The sequence below is a fragment of the Sparus aurata genome, chromosome 13 (assembly GCF_900880675.1).
Source record: "Sparus aurata chromosome 13, fSpaAur1.1, whole genome shotgun sequence".
NCBI classification, from domain to species: domain Eukaryota; kingdom Metazoa; phylum Chordata; class Actinopteri; order Spariformes; family Sparidae; genus Sparus; species Sparus aurata.
The window spans coordinates 20,122,062-20,144,097 of record NC_044199.1 but is presented as its reverse complement, the minus strand read 5'-3'; the positions used below and the strand labels follow the sequence as shown (position 1 = coordinate 20,144,097).

Genomic DNA, 22,036 nt, shown 5'->3' with positions numbered 1-22,036 from the left:
TCAAGAGAATGTTCTAGTTCCCTTTTCACTTTATCAAGCTCTATCTCTTTCTCTCTTTTTTCGTGATGGAGATCATTGAGTTGGTCTCTCGCTTCTTTTAGCTCTTCGTGCGTGTCATGGTGCAACTGTCTTTCATTTTCTCGAGCTTTCTCCCAGACTTGAAGCTTAAGCTTCAGGTCCTGAATTTGTGCTGTTGCGCTTTCAAGTTCGCGACTAGTGTGGTCGGCGCGTCGAGTCACCTCCTTGAGTTCATACTCTATTTTATCAAACTCTATCCCTTAAGCGTTAAGGACTTGTTTAAGATCGGAGCATTCGTCCTGTAGTTTTGCGTATTCATCCTCTTGTGTTCTTAGTTGGGACTCAACTTGATCAATACGGTTATTTGCTTTATCTAGGGACTCTTTTGTCTCTTTTAAAACCTCTTCCATTTCAGTTAAGGTCTCATTTGCCTTAATTAAGGATTCCTTTGTTTCAGCTAAGATTTCTTTTGTCTCAGCTAAGACTTTTTGGGTCTCAGTTAAGGATTCCTTCATATCCTCACATTGCTTTTTAAGGATTTTCTTCTTAGCTTTCTGGGTTTCTGCTCCGGCTAAAGCCTGCTGCAGCAATTGGTCACTGCGTTTCTGTTGTGCTGACATCAAGATAAGCAGACTCCCTAACATTTTCTCTCTGTTTTTTTCCTTTCTGCTCTACAGTTAGGACCTCACATACTATTGCGTCCATCATCCCTGGTAGTTCACTAATGTCGGTCTTCCTGACCATATCTGCATAATTTGGTTGTAGTTCTGTAGTGAGCTCTAATATTGCCGTGTCTAAGCGATTTACGGTAACCTCAGGGCCTGCGTCCTGGGTGTCTTTACGATCTGCCATTGTTCTAGCGTAGGCTTCCAATCAAGGGGAAAAACAAAATAAAATAAAATTTTCAAAAAAAAAAAAAAAAATGTATTAAAATTTTTTAATTCCGAATTTAATTCACTTTTATGTTCTTTGTTTATTTTATTTATCTAATATGAGCTTTTAATTTGAATTGTTTTTGTTTAGAAGCGTAGTTTATTGGTAACTTTAACTAGGAGGTTTGATTTAAACAACAGGCGTTTAAAGTTAAACGGGTCTGAGAGCTAGTGTTCTAACACAGAAGCTATAATATTTGTTTTGACTGTAAAGTTATTTTGAATAGTAGTTAATAGTTTTAATGATCCAATTTGTATACGGTTAGTTAAATTAAAAATCCAACTTCAAGCAAATTCGATCAAATTAATTTTAACTAATCAATCCAATTAATTAATTTATTAATCAATTAATCTATCAATTTAAATGAATAAACAATTTCGAATGTAAATTAAAATTATTTAAATGAGTAAATTGTTGTTTAATTATTTTGGCTTTTTCCTGTAGGTTTTACTTACAGTAAGTATTGCAGTATCTTAAGTTTAATTGTTATAATTTAATTAATTAAATGTTTGGGAATTTATCCTACTAACTCTGAAAAGGTCACAGTCTACTTAATTGAGTCAATCATTAACGCAAGTTGTTCAAATGTATTTTGTTGTTAATACAATCAGCTACTAGGGATAATGTAATGAATCCTAATTCAATGGAGTTGAGCACGGAGAGATTTGCTTATAATTTAGACGTTTTACTATACTTTCAACAGCAGATGGCGATATTTCAAATTGGATGTTTTACCAAGGTTGAGCAACAGGGGGCGCCTATCATTAATTCTTGGCCAAGTTGCGCAACAATAGAAGAAGTCAGGAGGTGGGACTTTTAGCTCCACCCACTGATATACCCCCCTGGGACAGCGGAGTTTCAACTCAGTGTCTTCTTGTCTCTGAAAAGATCACTTCCTGAGGCTTATACAAATCTGCAGCAACCACAGCAAAGTCACACTTTTTCACACAATGGCGGCCTTTGGCACGGCGGCCATTAGCGCTTGCTTCTTTTAAGCAGTCTCCCAACACTTCAGAAAACTTTAAATGGCAACCAGTATTTCATTCATTTACTAGTATGCTCACAACTTAAACTGATAGCGCGATCTCTTAGCCTATTTTACACAGTCTAAATTTTCTTTTAACCCGCAGTAAGCATTTCATCCATTTACTTCGGATTTCACAATTTAAACCGATAGGGGGATTCCTTCGCCCCGTTTTCACGGCCTAAACACACTGTCCTTTTTGACAGGATTGTTGCCACGGCAACTGATCACGGTACTTCACTACACAGAGTGGTACCTCAAAGAAACCTCTCACTGTTTAACACAGCTGTCTACTGTTTAGTTAGCTATTCTAATCAGAAGACGCAGAGGGGTGTGTCTACTTACAAACCCTGGCGGTCGCGCAGCAGATTGTAGTGAGATCACACGAGCGAAAACTATGTGTCGGCGTCGCGCGACCACAAGCCTCGCCCGACCGGTTCAAATTAAGTGTACAGTGACACTTGTGCATGCAAATAGGTCACGGATCTCATCCGGACAAAAGAATAACGCGCGGGGGCTCCAAACGGCCTTTCAACTCACAGATCTGTCTTCAAACAGAGTCTGGTTAATTCCAACATGCAGCGATGCTGGAGAGCTCTTTCTTATTCACGGATCACTCGGCATCCGTACATGTTAATTTTATTTCGAACAGCGCAATCGCGGCTCCACAGAGTTTATGCTCACACACACACAGCTCAAGTTATATGAAGTTAAGAATATAGTTGAGTATCGCATTAATTCCTCAGTGGACAGCCAAATGGTATTAAAGCAGCCTGTATTTTGATTGTTACAGCCAATGTTTTATCTGTGCACATTCATTTAATGCAGGAAAGCGTGGTTTTAGGTGGCCTCACACGGGCAGCGCCATAAATATGTAGGAGACACTACTTTGATAAATATTTGATAATTAATCACTGGCGATTAATTTACACTCGTATACAGGGGCACCACCTCCGATATTTGAATTCTAAACTAATCTCGGAGGTAATTAGTTAAGATATCAACTGTCCAAGTCTGGTAGACAGATAAATCATCAATCTCAAATGAATCTTGTTTAATTTCAGTGTCTATTTGTTCCTATTCTGAAGCAGTGAATTCTTTCCACGATCCCATCGATTTCCTACTTCAAATTAAACGTGCACAGACAACGACATAAGATTAAATATGTTTATTAACTAAATAAATGCAGATTAAATGACATGAGGTAAATTCAAACGGGTAACAAAATAACAGAAAGTGTGAAGACTGGAATGAATTATTGACTGGATGGATTCAGACAATGGTGGATTTTGACATGGAACCGTTAATTCGCGAGTACGGGATTAATTTCTAACGGAATTATATGGGAGATGTTTGGATTTATGATATATATATATTCGAAGCTTTCACAAACACCAACTCTGATATCATTCACATGTGACTCTTGTCGTGTGTGGAGTTCTTGGCCTACTTTTGTTTGAAGAGGGGAGATGATCCAGAATCCGGGCTCTCTGGGTCAGCTTAGGTGCCGAAGCCGCTTCCGTCCAGCCGCAGGATGATGGCGAGGCAACCCCTGGTGACGTAGTGTTACCGGCACAGCGGGGATTCCGTCTGAGCTCTTTGCGGCCTGTCGGCTGCCGTACCGCTGGAATTTGATGCCGTCTCGGGCCGAACTCCCTCTGCCCAGCGAAGTGTCTCGCTTGAGATCGCTGCAGGCGGTTCTGCTGTGGATATGTTCTTCACGGCTTCTTGAGCAGTTTAACTGCACCGACTTCGTAATGGCTTAAGAGTTATCAGAGTCTCGATAGAATTGGTGATTACGGAGCTCCGAATATATATTGAATTGACTTTCTTGCGTAAAAATAACTGGGAGAGAAATGCCGGCCGGACAATCCTTCTCTGTTACTAAATACAAGAAAACAAAAATGGTTTCTTTGGCTTTAAGTACGATACTCTAACAATGAGCAAAATATCACAAAATAAAAGAATCAATTTCGTTCTTGCTCGAATTTCACAGAAAAAATCTTTTCAGAATAAAAGAGCTTCACCGGGAGAGGTATCTCGCAAGTGGCTCAAATCTCTGGAGGTTACTAAGTCTCAGAGCTTCAAAAATCTGGCAAAGTACGGAAATTGACTTGAAAAGTAAGAAGTTGCGCGTACTAAAAATTAAAGTAAGTACGAAAGTGGCAATCGAAAGCAAGCGAAGAATGCGAAGAAGTTTTTTTCAGGAGAAGAGAAGAGTTTTTCAGGAGAAGCGGAGTTTTTCAGGAGAAAGCCAGTGAGCAGCGGGATACATGGGCTTTTATTGTTTTAACCGGGGGCGGAACTGAGGGCGGACTCGGGCGGACTCGGGCGGCCTGGTCACATTGTTTCCTCCGGCGACGCCATAGCTCATGTTACCGATTTCTCACTTCTTGAATCAAACTAATAATTTGATAAAGTTTTTAATCGCAACTGACTATGTGCTGAAATCCACCATGGTCTCACATTAACAATTGTTATGGAAATATAAAAGAACACAATTGAAGTTGCCTAATAGGCAAAAGACAAATTATGGGTTAAAATACAACACAAATACAAGCACATAATCATTAAAGGCACTAATGGCTCAAGAATATCTCATACATTGACAGTTTATACTTCCCAGACATGTATCAGATTAAAAGAAATCGTCTAAATACTTAGAAATAGATGATAAAATAGAACATTCCATTAGTATTGGCCTTTGAAATTATACCAAAACTTACCAGGAGGTGGTACTCTAGCTCCACCGAAGTATTGACATTAACCCTGTGATTCTTAACATAAGTTTTCTTTAACCAACACAAATGAGAGACAGAGCATGTTTGAGGTCTCATTTAGCTAGTTAAAGGTAAACTGTCAAAAAGAAAATGAGTTTGTAATCTAATGTTTCTTTGTATTACAGGAGAAATCAAGGCTTTTGGTTTCTTTAAAATGAATGTGAAGACACCCTGCCGGGTTTGAGTGTCGTAACTTATGGGATGACATCTTTTATAGTACATGCCAGATGTAAGCCTTTCCTTTGGTGACAAGCAAGTTGTAACAAAGGATAAACCTGATGTTCTCCAGTGATTGAATTGGCACTGAATGTAAACAGTCCGTGAAACAGTAGACAGGCGCTGATGTAACCCAGGTATTGATTAAGTCCTTTCTGGGCCTGATTGTCCATAGGTTTGTTATGAGAGGCTCTAATAAGGCCAGAGTGTGAGAGAGAGGGCAATAAAAGGGTCAGGACTCTCTCTAGGCGGGGGAAGGAACAGAATCAGGAGGTTATCTGGTGATTCCACATGAGAACTCAGCAGACTGTCCTTTCTCGCAGGCGAAAAATGCATATAGCTGGATCACATGCTGTTTTTGTCAACAGCATAGTGTCAAAGAAAAGGGGGGCAAAGGAAGTACAGTATCCAAGCTACCACAATATGGCAGGGAGTAGGTGAGAGGTGAGATGGACACTGACATGCCATTCACACCTCCTGTGGTGAGAGAAACAGAGGACGATGGCTGGTTCCTACAGGGTCCAGTAGCACTCGACACAAACTGGCATCTCTATGTGTTAACTCAACTGTCTCACTCAACTCCCCCTGCCTCCATCTTTTTTACAGGTGAGCCTCTTAACGTATATTAGGGAGCTTCAGAAACTGCTGTGCGCACACCTCACAGACATGTGTTTTTATCCTTTTTAAATTAATCATTTTATCATTTCTTAAAATCAACAATATATACAGTAATAGTGTGATGTCTAACCACACTGGAGTGATGACTGACCATCAGTTTGAAAGACTGAGAAAATGTAAAATGTAATGAGTTTTTGACTCCATTGCATTATCATCATTATGATTGCAGCGTTACCCCTACCATTCTGTTGGAGGGGCGGCCCGCCCCGCCAACACGGGCCCCCGCCCTCCTTGGAAAACGTGAAAATCTAGGCGCCAACCCGCGCTTGTTGTCTGTTTCTCTGCACACTGTCGGATGCTATTTACATTTTACACTTTTCATTCAAATAAGCTAACGTAGCTGCCACAGATGTTTATTTTCATCTATGAGACCACATTTATCTTCCGAAATGAAGCTATCCAGCCCGTGTTTAATCTCCAAAAAGCTGCAGGTAAATGAATCGGCTCGTGTTCTTCTACCGGTATGACGGTGAAGTTTTGACCGCAGATCACCTTAGCAGACCCGGGCTGGGCTGCTCCGCCGCTCCGCTACAGGTGCGGCTGGTATGGACTTCTCCCACCATGTCGGAGCAAATGTGCAAACAAGCGTTATTTGGATAAACTGGCGGCAAAACGGGGAACTAAACGGCTACTTTCTCACACGAAAAAGCTTTAAAACCTGATGTTACTGGCGCTATAGCGGAATTTAAAACAAAGTTACAGATGTTTCAAGTTAGCCATAGCGAGGGGAGGTTAGCTTCCTGTTAATAAAATAAAAGCGCAAATTCTATCCTTATGGTTTTCTTTATAATTAAAGGACAACGGGTGTTTTATTTTTGTGAAAATGACCAGAAGTGCGTTACTTACTACGGCTGGCTTGGGTAGCGCCAAATTAATCGGAACAAAACTTTAAACAACTGTTAATATTATGTTATGTAAGCCAGCTTGTATGATCCTTGCAAGATAGCAAGTCAGCTGTCCTTCTATTGATGGCTAAATTTTTAAATAGATTATAATATATATATATATATATATATATATATATATATATATATATATATATATATATATATATATATATATACTGTATATATATATATATAATCTTATTTTTTAATTCAGGATTCAGGATTAATTCTGTAGGATCTGCCGGACTCACAAAAAATCCCAGCCCCTACCTAACCTGTCCTGTTCAGCTCAGCCCCGCACAGCCCAGCCCTTCAATGAAGTGTTTGAGTGTTTCTGTTTTGTCAATGTTGTTCTGTTGTGTTTTAATTAAATTAAATAGTTCTATTCATTACCTTGAAGTTTGAGGAGTCGCTGAATGTAAATTTACAATGGATTGCACTCCCAACTTTTCCAGCATACCCAACACATGTCCTCATCCTTCTGACAAGGTGACTGCAATGACATTTTTTTGCCAGGAAAAAAGGTAATACCATCAAGTTATATGGGTGCAGAATTAAACTCCAACAGAACACTCTCTGACTGGACATTTTCAACTTTGAGAACCACCAGATCACCTCCAGCACTAGAGACATACACTTCAAAGTGTTGGACTGCCAGGACGAGAGCCAGTGCCTCCTTCTCTATAGTCAAATACTGCTTTTGATGATGATCCAGTTTCTTAGAGAAGTAGGCCACAGGCCTGTCTATTCTTGACACAACAGTCTGCAATAGCACTGCCCCACTCCCACGTCACAGGCATCCACTGCCAGCTTGAATGGGATAGAGAAATCTGGAATAACTAGTATAGGTTCACTCACTAGGACAGCTTTAACCATTTCCAGAGCTTTCTGACAATTCGCTGACTAGCCAAACTTAACTCCCTTTTTCAACAAGTTTCTGAGTTGTCACAGATGCGAAGTTGGGAACAAACCACATACAAAGGCCACACATGTCCAAAAAGCTCTTTAGCCCGTATTTTATTTTGGAATGGGCAGGTCTAAAATGGCCTGCACCTTGGCTGTTTTTGTCCTCACTGAACCTTGACCCAACTGGTGACCCACGTAGGTGACTTGCCTCTTTCTAATCTCACATGTAGGCAAGTGTATTACCAACTCCATTTCCTTAAGGCGCTGAGATCAATCCACCAGAAGGATAATGGTAACAGCAGCCGTTTTTATACTGGGCAGTAAGCCGCCAATTTGGCTGTCCTTTTTGCGGCTAGGTCCGCGGATTTAGACAGAAGGCGGTACATTGGGGGTCTGTTTGGGTTCGCCAATTTGATGCCTTAGAGGGTACACTTTTTTCCACCCCATTGCTATGTAAATTCGAGCCGTCGATGTCCCGGCAATTGTGTGAGATGGGCGGAGGTGTCGATGCCGTGCACAGCCGGGGAGTTTTAAAACCGGGAAACAGCTGATCACCGCAGTCAGTCCATCACTTCATCCGCGGACATCAAGATGAGCAACTAGAAAGCCGCTGAGATCTGGGAGATGCTAGCATCTCCTTGGTCTCTGTAGCTGTCTTCGTTGTCCGCTTGTTGTTGTAGCGGCAAGCTACTAACGGTCGCTACGTTGAAATTAAAAGCCCCCCGCTAAGAACCCAGTTCTAAACTCCAATGGGGTGCAATGTAAAGCTCTTATTTTGAAGACAAATTCAACCTGCTTCACTGTTCACACACAACTTCGTGCTTCACGTCATGTCACATGTTTACGCCTACCCCAGTGGCAGCCAAGTGGAGGCTTTTTGGAAAAAAAGGAATATTACACCTCCCTTTTAGATAGACAAGGCGGCACACTGCAGCCCTTACCTTGCTGCAAATGTGCCACCTTTTCTATCCAAAAGGGGCTAGAGACAAAAACCTGAAGTAAGAATCAGCAACTAACTGAGTCAAGGCTAAATATGAGCCTTAAATTTGGATTTAAATGCCTTTACAGAGCCAGAGTGTCTAATTCAGAAGATCCAACTCCACAGAAAGGGTGCATGATAAGAAAATAACCTGTTTTCTGTAAGTTGGATACTGCCCACTTTCGGCAGCTCTGGGTAGCCTCAGAAAGAAAGCTTTTTATAAACAAAACCAAATCCCTTTCCAGTAACGAGACAGCCAGCCATCATTACCCCTCACGGATAAGGGAGCAGAAGCAATCAATCAACACCCATTCATTGTTCTGGCAAACTCAAATGTCCTGGCGAGGCTTTCTTTTGTGATCCTTGACTGCCTCATCCTCACATTTTGTGTGACATGGATTACAATGTTTCTTAAGACGGTGATGGTGTGTGCCTTGGTGCACTGATTCTATGTCAGTAGCTCTGGTGCCCTGTCACAGTGGCATTGGCTCCTTAGAAATGAATAGTGACTGGATATGCTATTCATGCGTAATTGAGTCTGTGATTACTTACTTGTGTTGTTTAAGTCTGTCAGTTTGGTAGAGGGGGCATTAGGCATATGGGGCTACCAATGGGGCTGGCAAGGGTCAGTTGGAGGGCTGGGGGGGTTGACTGCAGACCATTGCACACAAATGATTACCTGCTCTTCCAAACCACACAACTGAACATAGCTACACTCTGCATCATCTGCTGAAAAGGTTGCTATTGCTATTACTACAGACCTGCTATCAAGCCTTTGGCTGAAGCTGTCTGGAGTGCCTGTGACATCTAATGTAATGTCAAAAGAGATGAGCTCTTTTAACTGATGGTGTTGTCTCCAGAAAATGGCCATCTGCAGAGGCAGAGGCAAGACATACAGAACACAAACCACTCTAACACAGCTCACAAGGTTGGGCTAGATGTGGGTAAGATTGTTTCAATTATGACACGCGACACAACTGAGGAAAATCAGAACCCACAATTCAAAAGTGACTTTGCCTTATATATCACTTTGATCCACTCACTACTTTGCTCTACTTTTTGTTGTACATTGAGGACATTGATTCAAGTAAGTATATGCCCTCCCATTTTACCAACAATACCCTGGTTGACAGGATTATGTCTTGTCACGCTGCCTTCTCTTTCTTTAGCCAAACTCCAGTATTTTCAGAGAACCCTGGGTTTTTTTTAGTAGGTAGAGAAGATGAGCGATGTTGTCTCATCTCCAGCACTGGCATCATTGCCTTTTTTCTTAATCCTTTAGGCAGTCAATTTGCAGCCAGCGAAGTGTGAAGCTTTATAATGATGGGTTATTGACCCGTTTGCTGTTTGGCAAAGAGGACAGAGGCAAACTGAAAGGATAGTTCCTGTTTTCCATGTGATATTTAGATGGCTTCTGGTGCTGAGGATAATGTAACTGAAATTGATAGTTAGGTTGCCTGATAATAACCATACAAATGTCAGCAAGTATTTGCCAGCAGTAATACTTAGTGTATTGGTATGCAATTCTATCATCCTCTCTTAAATGCTCATTCTCTCTTCCAGCAGTCGGTTGATATATTTTGTTCATTTAAAACTGTAGCACCCTGTAGCATGAAGCTGACTTTAGTGCTTAAACACACTAAATGCAAATGGAATAACTTACTTAGGTTATGTGCTTGAAGCTATGATGAAGACACATTTGTTTTGGCTTGGAAATCTGAGAAGAAGCAAAAAGTAATAATGCATTCCAGTCTCATGCAAAAAAGACACACTATCAAAAAATGATGGTCAAGTAATAAGTAACGTAAGACAAGACATTTCAGACACAGTCAAGAACATTGGTTTACTACTACCATTTCCCCACATAAGGTTCCCTTTCACTTGTTTAAGAATTAAAACGTTCATTTATAAGCTAGATACACAGTCGAGGACACAATGACAGGTATTAAAAAGTTTGCATTAACTGCTGCCAGAACCACCAAAGAGGGGATGCAAAGACAACACGCATATGGTCATATGTCATTCTTCAGTACTTTTAAATAAAATCAAACTTATTTTTTATTATTTTTTGCAAGAAAGATGACAATGATGCCATGATATCCTGATGTTTCGTCCTGACAAATGACATAATTTGGCCTTCCTGGAAAGCAAGTTTATTTTTTTTTGGCTCTTTTTTGTCTGTCTCTGTGGTTTTGTCTCACTCTTTGTCTCTGCTTCCCATGAGGTTCTCGTGGTTATCCATCTTGACATAAGGGAGGGAAAGCCTCAGGGTAATGCTTGACAGGGAGTCCTCTCCATGATTCCTGGCAGCTCTCTCCATTCTCCCGCTGTCAATGTAGGGGAATATGAGGGAGTCATAAAAGATTGCTGTCATGTCACAGTCACAAACACTGTATGGAACTGAGACATCTGGCACAAATGCCGACGGTGAGCAGCAGAATGTGGTTGCGTGTGTGTTTGCAGGCTTGCGTTTGTGTGGTTTGTGTTTTCTGATAAGGGCAAAGGTAAGGTATATTTCTGTGTTTACCTGCCAGTTTAAGTTTTCTTATGGCAAGTTCTGGTCTAAACTTCCACATAGTACCATATCAAAATAAGGTGTAACAATTTCAGAAATAACTTTATTTTGCTTCTGGTTTAAAGATTCAGTGTGTAGGATTCAGTGTGTAGGATTAAGGGGGATTTAGGGGCAAAAATGGAATATACTATTGTCAGAAATGGGAAATACTATATAGTTGTTTCAGTGCATTATCTCCTGATACTATAAGAACTGTTGTATTTTTGTTACCTTAAAATTAGTCTTTTATATCTACTTAGGGTTTTGGTCATCTTTTGTGGAGTCTGTAAGACACACTTTGCACTGCCTATTTTGAGTTTTGGTTAGGATAATTATCTGGGCTATCAAGAGCTGAAGTTGCTTCCTGAGCACCATGGAGCCACCGATTGCTCCTTAGATATAGGTTAGATGAAAAGAAATAAGTGCATTGTACTAATTGTGATTGGATGTATGATAACAATTGTTCTTCTAAACAAACTTTCAGGAAACTGAGATCTTGGAACACAATGACATTGGTACAACAAAGGGCAAGATAGGCTATATTAGCAGGAATGACATTAATATTGATATTGGCCAATTCAGCAAAAAGTACATCCAATGCCAACATTTTTGAAATTCTCATTTTCTATTAAATCATTCAATTCCAATTTTATTTCACTCAGAAATGTATAGACTACATCAAATATTCTTTTATAGATAGATACTTTATTCATCCCCTCAGGGAAATTCTATGTATCCCATAGCTCACAGTAGGGCTGCATGAAAAATCGTTAAAAAATCGCGATCTCGATTCACACATACACGTGATCTCATTTCCACACATGGCGATTCTGAAGCATTTTATATCTCAAGCTGAATCACAAACAAATGGTCCTATTTTCCTCCTGGATTTTTTGAAGCGCCCCAAAACGTAGCACTTGATTTAGTGGAGGAAGCCCGCCTTCAGTTGAGTGTTTGGAAGGAGTGAGAGTGAGAAGCCGTTTTTAGACAGGGCAGCAAGCCGCCAATCTGCCCTTTCCTTTTGGCGGCTAGGTCCGCGATTTTAGACAGAGGGCGGCAAATTGAGGGTCTGCACTGAAAAAAAAAGTCTGTTGGATTTACATAAAAAAATATGGACATCGGTTGCACATATTAAAGTTATGTTAACTGAAATTGATATATTAATGTTCTGTACATTAAATTATTATTTGTTAAATTAACATGACTTTCTTATATTAATTAAAAATATTTATTTGATGTTATATATATTAGATTGTCTTATGCTAAACTGACTGATTTTTTTAATGTTAAATGAATGCTTTTCTTTAATGTGTATTATATATAATTACACTGAAAAAAAGTCTGTTGGATTTACATAAAAAAAATATGGACATCGGTTGCACATATTAAAGTTATGTTTACTGAAATTGATATATTCATGTTCTGTACATTAAATTATTATTTGTTAAACCAACATGACTTTCTTATATTAATTACAAATATTTATTTGATGTTATATATATTAGATTGTCTTATGCTAAAGTGACTGATTTTTTTAATGTTAAATGAATGCTTTTCTTTAATGTTTATTATATATTATTATCCTCAGTTGGATCAACATAACTTTTTTGCGTGAAGCTAACCCAACTTCCACAGGTAAATCAGACACTATTAAGTTTGGTATACTTTAAATATTTAAATTACTTTTATAAAGCTGATTTGTAATTTACAAAAATCATTTCTACACCCCAACCCCCACTTAATAAAGTCCAATCTTTCACCTACATTTACTAAAAATGAAGAAGCACATGTGGCCAACAAACATATCTTCAATTATTGATCCCAGACAGTGCATAATAAACATTCATAATTACTAAAAATACAACCTGCTGGGTGATCTAATATGTACAGTAAATCACATATTGACAACTCAGTGGAAAAATAAAGTAAACACTATATTTATTGGAACATTGTTTCAAGAAATAATAGTAATACTGCAGTAAACATCTTTAAGGACATACGATGGCAAAAAAAATTTGCAGTGTAAAAAATATGGTCTGGGTGTGTGTCAGCGTGAATGTGAGTATGTGAGTGTGTATCAGTGTTTACAGTAAAGAAAACTCACCCCAAACCCTAAAAATGGGGGATGAAATAATGCATACAGTTTTACAAGCAAACAAGCCTGATAGCCTTTTTTTCAACAAAGATAGAACAATATTGGTGTGTGGATAACAGAGGAAGATTGTGCACAACAATTAGCAGAACCACACACTTTAAAACTCACCTATGTACATACAACACACTGACACAGAAAGGATTTTCACTTTACACGCAATACACACCTGTCCTTTCACTCAGTGGTACACAGCACACAGCCTGACCATGACCACAGGACATGTAAATGTTCCATATTGTGAAACACAAACAATTATAGGGGCTTGTTGCCAATTATCAGTGTTCACAGTAAACAAAAATCACCCCAAACTCTAAAAATGGGGGGGAAATTCTGTTATAGTTCAATTTAAAAAAAAAAAAAAAGGGAAAGCCTCCCACCCACCCAAAAGAAAAGTCCAACAACTGGAAGAGATAGGTGAAATAATGCATATGGTATGTCTTACAAGAGAGCCTGGATAGCCAGTTCACTGATAAAGTCTGTTCTTCAGGACTTGGGCTTTTTTGGACAGTGCATTGCCTTCAAGCTCCATGACCACCTTCTGCAGCACTTCAAAGGTGTACTTGAGTTCAGCAGGGTAGTTTAAGTTCAAAGAATAAATTAGGCCAAACAACATGGCAGCAGCTAAGGGAACATTGTCCAAATCCTGCATCACAATCTGGGACTCGAGGACAATGCCAATGTCCTCTGGTTTTTCACTGGCATCTCTGTGTTTCAAGACGTAGATACCCATGGTGGTTTCCTCAATGGATTCCTGGAGGAGGGATTCATCTGCTGCCAGTACAATTCACAAAAAAAACAATAAGTGGAATTATACTACATGCCACGTGTATAGGGAATACTGCATATGTGAATTGAGAAATGTATTAAGATATCAAATCAAACTTTATTTATATGGCACTTTTCATACACATCAGTCACCTGTGTGTGTGTGTGTGTGTGTGTGTGTGTGTGTGTGTGTGTGCGTGCATAGTGCGTGTGGTAGAGGAGTGTGTGTGTGGTTGTATTTGACAGAGACTGTCAGTAGATTAACTGTGGCTCTGGCCTGAGGCATGAGTAGATTTTTTAAAGCTTATACAAAATATGATAACATCTAAACATATTAAACCTAAGTAATACTTACCACATACTCTCTCAATAGATTCTCTGGGTCCTCATTCAGGTAAATGCAGAGTGCCTTTATGACGCATTCTCTTCTCAGATCCACATCATCATCCTAAGGCAGAAAAGCAGAAGCACAAGTTGTTTTGTTTGAGTTCATGTCTGTGTAAATTCTCATTTGTCCAGGTAAAAGGCATTTTTGTCTTGAAGACAATCAATTGTTACACCCCCTCCCCAGAGAGTATACTTACTTCATCCATGGGTGCAATGATGCCCCCTAGGCGTCTGCCTATCTGTCCTCCTCTGTTTTTAAAAAGTCTGATCAGTTTCTCAGAGTGAACATCTAACCGAGATAGAAATCTGGACTGCAGGGGCATTGTTGTGATCCGCTTGAATTCAGCATTAATCTGAAAATGAGAATGATTACAGACAACATGCGATATGGCAGTAATTTGGAAAAGCATTCATTAAAAAAAAAAAGAAAAAAAAAAAAAGAACACCAATCAAGCTTCAGTAAGTTTATATTGAATTAGAATATTTGTACAGGAGCAGAATAATTCAAAAAGCTCCTTGTTTTATTGCTTCATTTTCTAGTTATCTAATGTCATGATCATACTTAAAAAAAAAAAATCATTTATGCTCTCTAAATATTTTCTAGCTGAAACTTAGTGCTACACGTACATCAATTCAAAATCCTTTGTCAACAGTATCAGGTGAATAACACATGGTGGGACAAGTTTTAAACAATGTCCTGTTTGAGACAAAGTCTATTAAGTGAACATTGCCAAATAGAACTTGGATCAGTGTTAGAATTTTATCAATACCACTACTCTTATTATTTATTTTTCATTACTGAGTAATTGTTTAAAAACAACAACAACAAACTCAGAAAAAAATAAATGATTTAGTTTGGGAGAGGGTCTGCTAAGCAGCCAGCAGGTAAGTGACTTTGTCAAATAGTTTGTTTGTAATGTCTGTGTGTGCAAGAGAGAGAGAGAGAGAGACAGAGAGAGCAAGAAAGAGAGAGAGAGTGAGTGAGACAGAGCGTGAGACAGAGTGAGAATTATAAATCACATACCTCGCCTACTTCAAAAAGTGCTGGCCATCTCGCCTGGAAGTCTTTTATCATTGGTGCGTCGCGAACCACTTCCTGTCTTCTATATGCAAATGTCTTTTCCATTTTCATCCTTACAGCCTCCCTGTTGTTCCTCTTCTTGACATCTGAAACAAGCTCCATTCTCACACTCTCAAGACTCTTTTCAGATTCTCCAATAGGATAGGGGGGACAGTAGTTCACTTCTGACCTTCTTGGTTTTTTAATGCCAAAGGCAGGGCTTGATTTGCCCTCTGGTTTGTGCTTGAGAGAGTTTATTGTCACCTCAGGACACCCAAGCTTTCGCAGGTGAGTGCGGTAGATTGCCAGTTTGTTCTTCAAGCTGCATTTCCATCCAGCATATCCAGAGAGGGAGCCTTTCTCAGTCAGGCAAGGATGTTTTGAGATTAGAGCCTCTCCAACTGTGTTAAAGTCTTTGTCAGAAGCATAAAGTTTGTACCGAATAATTTCTTGCACTAGGCCCTCAAGAATGTTTGACTTCAGTTTAGGATCTGGAATAAACAATGTACCGTTTTCCCTGTAAGCTGCATTGCCCTGCTCAAGTTTCAACTCTGCATCATAACTAAACTGAGGAACACAAAAGATGCTCGGCCAAGGTGACCGAGAGCTGGATGACTCCGGTGAAGAGAGTATGTCGGTGTCAACACATCCACATGACAGGGATGATGATTCTTCAAGGGAGTGATGGGCAGCTGAGGTGGGGGGTATATTCGCACACTGAGGAGTTGAGGAACCTGTCATGGTAATCACTCTAATTGTCCCTCTATCCTGTACTTCATCCATTGAAGTGAGGTTCATGAACTCATTTCCAAATAGTGTATCCATAAACTGAAGTCTGAAGTTAGAGTCAAGTCCACATTGTCTTCGTACCTCACCAACTAGTTCAATAACAGTTCCTGGGAGTCCATTTTGGAAAGTCATCCTTTGGCTGCTGTTGTCACCAAGGATGACTTTAAGAAGTGCCGGGGTATTCATGCTTCTATGTCTCAGTCTGTAAAAAGAAAGAAAGTGACAAAGAGGAAAAAAAGATTCATGCTTATTGTTATGTTGTATAATTGATCAAATCAAATCAAATCAATTTTATTTATATAGCCCAAAATCACAATCACATTGCCTCAGTGGGCTTTACAATCTGTACAGTGAACAACATCCTCTGTCCTTAGACCCTCGATTCGAGTGAGGAAAAACTTCACATGTTGATGGAAAAAAAACCTTTTAACAGGGTAAAAAAAACAATGGAAGAAACCTCAGGAAGAGCCACAGAGGAGGGATCCCTCTTCCAGGACGGACAGACATGCAATAGATGTTGTGTGTACAGAAAAGAGCAACAATTCACAGTTTACAGGTACATCGACAGAAGATCTGATACAAGTTATGCAATGTTAGTGGAACCAGGAGACGACCGAGCAGGACGAGGCATCACCAAGTGGAGCCTGAGCCAGACGACCTCCTGTCCACCATGTTGACCTGGAAGAGGGCAGGCCACAAAACATAATTAGTAATAGACAGAGAGAGGGATCAAGATTTACAGAAATAAAGATATGAGGAGATAGTGAAGCAGAGGAGAGCAATGATCCAGGAGAGCCCGGGGTGTGACGATCCAGATCAGTCAGTATTTCAAGGCAGCAGGAGCCCGGAAATGGTGGATGGTCCCAGGGGCCCGTGGTCCATCAGAAGGGAGCCTGAAAGAAAGAGGGGAGGAGGAGGAAGAGAAGTAGGAGAGAGAAGAGGAGGGGAGGAGAAAGCTATAGAGAGTGACACAGCTTGCAGCTTGTGGGAACAGAAAACAAAAACAAAGGTTAGAGAAATGCAGTATTTATCAGAATAAACAGATTGTTTTCTCGTCGGCAGCACAGTGATGCAACATGATGTTAGGTTCCTCATTTGCAATTAACTCAGATAAAGTATGACCAGTGTTTCCCCTAGTGTTTTCCCCTCACTTTCATTTTGTAATTTGCCCAACCACTAGCTGATAAAATCTATCTATACTAGCTTCAAGTTCAACCTAAAAAAAATACTCAGAGGTGGATACAAATGAGAAGCCTAGGATGTGACCCACAAGAATCAGTATGACATGCAATACAGTATGACCTATTATGGACGGACAAAGAGATTTCAGAGAAACTCCCATGGGCAACACAGCACAAAAAAAATAAAATAAAAATTCAGTCTGAATGTGGAGGGAAAATTGATGTGATGATACACAGGCAGGCAGAGTGAGTGACTCTGAAGACAAATGTCTTGTGACAAACCCCCCCCCCATAAAATTCAGCATGCACATCGCCAAATGTATGTGTTAAAATTGATGGTGATTTCAGTCCTAATTACTCAGGACTGAAATCACCATTTTGGTGGTTAACCAACCTTTTATGATGATCTGCCTTTTTAAGGTCACCATATGGGTTTGACGAACCATGTAAGAGGCCAGTGGATACGGGTCAGTGAGTTCACTGAGTGCCACAAGTTTTACCTCTCTGGATGGTGACAAGCTTAGCTCAAAGGCTCTGTAGTGTTCAGTGTACCACCCACACAGCACTTTTACAATGAGGAACAACATCTCATTTTTTACACAAATCTGACTAATTTCAGCGAACCCTGGTAATCCAGCTACTGATCCATGGGCAACTATCATGCCATTGCTGTAGGCTATGCCATTGCTTGATGCACTCTTAGCCAGATGCACTTCAGATGTGCTCGGGCATTTTAGCTTTATAGCCTCAGCTACTTCCTCCTTCAGTACATCAACTGGAACTGTGGAGACAGTAGATACATCTAGGCAAGATTTACCATAAGATGGTGAGTTTATGTGAAATGCAATCATGAATTGATGTTTTGAAGCCAAAGTCAGTGGTACATTCTTAAAGCAACTTGTGTGTTTGACAATGTTCTTAAAGAAACTATGTTTGGCTTCAAATCGCATTGTCCAAACTGTGACTAGAGGGCCAAAACACCTTATCATCTGCGGATAGTGTTTTAGATAGTGGTGTTTGGGTACAAGTCTGACACCAGGGAACAGGTCTTGGTACCTCTGTCTGTGCTCAACAATTTTGCTTTCAAGGTATGAGATGGATTCATCTGTATGTACAGGAGCAACAACTAACTGCACAATATCTTTTAAATCCATCAACACAAGCCATGCTGGCTCATTTTCTGGGACAAGGGGACCTATCACAAATGGGAGCAACCTCAGTAAGCTCCAGTTTTCGTGAGCGTTGCCACCAATAGTTTTCCGACCTAAGAAACTCTGTGGTACAATATGAGGCTTGTTTGTTTTGTCTGACCATTTATATGGGAAAGTCAGTATGGCTTTATTCAGTTCGTCTAATGTAAAAAACTTCTTAGATATCAGTGATGCCAAGCAGTGGGCCAGCTCAACAGGTACAATACCTTCAAATATATCATGAGCAACATCAGGTGGAAAACCGGAGACAACATGAAAATGAGAAAGAGTTTTGGTAAAAATGCACTCTCTCTTAACTCCAAAGCAATGTGTATCCTTCTCAGAAGATGATTTTACATGATCTGCATGGCCCTCTCTAGTTCTAAGGCTGAATGCACCAGAAGCAACACAGTGATTCCTGAACTCACAACTCTTTGCTGTGCAAAAGCGACAGACGTAATCACCAGAAAAACTTTCTACGAACCCTGCAATACCATGTGCTCCCAAGTTGTCAGCCACAATACTCAGCACTGTACCTTTAAGAGACTTACCCAATAAAGGCACATACACACCGTGGTCCTCAAGAACTTTAAGATCTTGAAGAAGGGGTTCCAAGACTGTCTTATAACCATATGTTTTTACTTTACAACTTTTGCAAAGCACTGCAAGATAAATAGACGATAAAGATGAGTGGGAGCCTGGTGGCAGGTTACCTAGTATCCAGTAAACACCGCAAAGCTTGTGTTTTTTTCGAGAGGTGCCTAAGGGATTGCAGGTCTCGAAATCATCCACATACAGACGCAGTGATAGCCGTAACTCCTCTGCATTTAGGAAGCTGTTTTTCTTAAAATGCAAACCGTCTTCAGGGGACCTGAATTCAACAGATGGGTCAAGTTCAATGTCCTGCTGTCCTCTATGATTTTCAATAATCTTATCAAGAAAGGCCTTATTATTTAAAATTTGCTGCAATGATTTCAACAGTGGAACATACTGAAAGGTGTGTTTCTTTTTATGGTTGAGTATGTAAGTAACTGGTTCAACAACACAGAATTTTTCCTTATAAAATTGTTTACGTTGATATGAAGTACTAAGAGGCCCGCCTTTTTCAATTGCTTTTGGAACAGGGTTAGATGAGCATACTGCTTTGGTGATGTCTGTAACTACAGAGTCATCAACTTGTAGGTTGTGATGCTTAAGAATATCAGCAACAACACTTCTAGATGGTGCGACTGATGCTGTGTTTATCAAGTAGTAAAGTTCTTGTAAAAAATCATCAATTGCTGTACCTGGCACGTGGACTAAATATTCCAATTTTAGTAAGGCTGCTGCAAACTGCTGCTCAATTGCACTTGGAAGTGCGTTGTGTTGCTCTCGTGAAGAATCAGAAACTTCCTCCAACACACACTCCTCGTCCTGACAATCAGAAAACAAATCATCTAATGGTGGAGATGCTATTGTAGTTGTTTTTACAATACCTGGTGAGAAATCAGCTAATGTGTGAGGTGTGTGTCGGCGACTCTTATGAGACTTAAAAGTTCCATAAATACTGGTTTGGAAACTACAGCCAACAAACATGCAACAAACATTTTCATTTCTCTTCAGATGTGTGTTTATATGAACAAAAAACTCCCTTTCATTAGCTAAATTTTTGCATGCACATAAGTGACAGCTGAAAATAGACAACTCTTTTAGTGTCTGATTATCTTGTGCGGAATGCACTCTACTTTGATGTATGATTAAAGCATTCCATGTCTTAAATGTACAGGGACATTTAGAATAAGTACATGGATAACTTATGGTGCGTCCAAAATGCGGGTGTTTGAGTTTATAATGATTAAGTAATTCAGACCTACTTTGCACAACAACTGAACACCCTTTACACTGCCACATTCACTAGAAAAAGAGAGACAAATGGAAGTTCAGCTCACCCACACACATCCAACTGAAATACAGCAAATCTTTACCATAATTTTAAGCCCATAATCTTGGCATTTTATTAGGGCCCACCAATGCAATCAAATCCAGAAATCAATAAATCTTACACAGCCATTTTAGAAGGTGTAGTTTGTGGTGCCATTATATTAATTTGTCTTGTACTGAGAGACTGATTAGACATATCTCTCCAAAATAGTTTCAACAAAAAATGAACATTAGGACTTGCAGTAATTATCTGTACTCACAATATTAAAAAAATAATAATATCATTAATATCATCATGCTGAGAAATCCATTCAGTCTTGTTTAAACAGATCCAGTAAACCAACAAAAGCAATTGAAGAGTAATACTCACCACTACTACAGAGCCTTTGACACAGCAGCGCCCAGAGGCATGTCAAATATTGGCCTTGGCTGAAAGGATATCTACCCAGTAAAAATAAAAAAAATTTTAAGGAAAAAAATCAAGTATGTGGGTGTGTAGACAACATCAACTCAAGGAAGGACATGGACATAAAAGATATAAAAGAGCTAGCTAACTTAACTTTAAAGCCTAGCAAGAACGACAGCCCTCCTTATTAAAAAATAAAAATAAAAAAAAAACATCAAGGAAGAAGACGCGACCACTGATCGCCATGGCTCCGGTGCAGCAAACTTTCTGTCTTAAAATATGCAGAGGAAAACTCGGGAGAAGCAGCCGCTAGACGTTTCTCTGTCGACCCCAAGAGAGGGAGAGAAACTGAGCTTCAGCGTCTGTCCGAGGAGGAGGACAGCAACAGGACCAGGCTGCCTGCTGGAGGGAGGAAGAAGTCTAGAGAGGAGCCTGAGATAAACATGCGGGGATGAGTTATCAGCAAACGGGCACGCCACGAGAGAGTGTCCCGCAAAATGATCAGGGCAAAATAAATGTCCGCCACCGTGAGTGACAGCAGAGATGAGGAGTTTGCAGCGAGTGCTGGTTGGCTGAATCATTTCCTCCGCCGCAACAACTCAACTGGCAGAAGACAACTATTGCCCAGAAGGATGCCAGAGAATTCACAGAGAAGCTGGAGAAGTTTGTGACATTTTCATCCCGGATTTTTGTGAGGAAGAAATTAAACGCCTGTCCCAATTAAACACCTGGTCTGTTAAAACCCATTGATGGTTAATTGCGGCCTGGCGGTCCGCCGGTTCATTAAAAACTAATGAAAAGATATTCAAGGACGGCACCCATGACCGCTGCCATCAGCAGAACAGTGAATGACCAAAAAGTTAACACCAAGACTAACTCGGTTTTACTCGACGTTACCGGGGCAAATAAAAAGCTAAACGTTTTCAAACCTTGATTATAAACTCCACTCCTATCTCTGGCTCATATTTGATACGTTTTTTCTTACCTTTATTGTGTCCAGAGCAGCCCAAATCCACAGAAAATATCACAGCGAGGGAGATAATGGCGGAGCCAGCAGGTCTTCTACAACCGTTTTCTGTCCCGAAAACAAAAGCCCAGAAAACCCCGCCTCGTTTTCAACATCCGGCTGATAAAACATAACCTTTTTCTTTCTTCTTAAAATGACAGAGACATGCAGATTTAAAATTCCTCAGCATTTAGTTGGTTTT

General features: G+C 40.0%; 2 protein-coding genes across 2 annotated transcripts in view; one reads left to right on the top strand and one right to left on the bottom strand.

Moving 5' to 3' along the window:
• Window positions 1-22,036, top strand: part of ntm (neurotrimin) — a 993,858-nt gene that overhangs the window by 643,802 nt on the left and 328,020 nt on the right. The window lies entirely within an intron of this gene.
• On the bottom strand, window positions 13,507-19,361 carry LOC115594157 (uncharacterized). Its single transcript, XM_030437989.1, has 5 exons — window positions 19,216-19,361; window positions 15,307-16,333; window positions 14,480-14,635; window positions 14,251-14,343; window positions 13,507-13,901 (listed from the first exon to the last, which is right to left on the bottom strand). Exons 2-5 carry the CDS (start codon window positions 16,315-16,317, stop codon window positions 13,842-13,844), a joined length of 1,320 nt encoding a protein of 439 aa, XP_030293849.1. The 5' UTR covers window positions 16,318-16,333; window positions 19,216-19,361; the 3' UTR covers window positions 13,507-13,841.

Coding starts and splice junctions, on each gene's coding strand:
- LOC115594157 (XM_030437989.1), bottom strand. CDS start 16,317: ATGAATACCCCGGCACTTCTTAAAGTCATCCTTGGTGACAACAGCAGC. Junction 14,636..15,306: donor CACTTTTTGAAGTAGGCGAG/GTATGTGATTTA, acceptor TCTCATTTTCAG/ATTAATGCTGAATTCAAGCG. Junction 13,902..14,250: donor ATCTATTGAGAGAGTATGTG/GTAAGTATTACT, acceptor TTGTACTGGCAG/CAGATGAATCCCTCCTCCAG.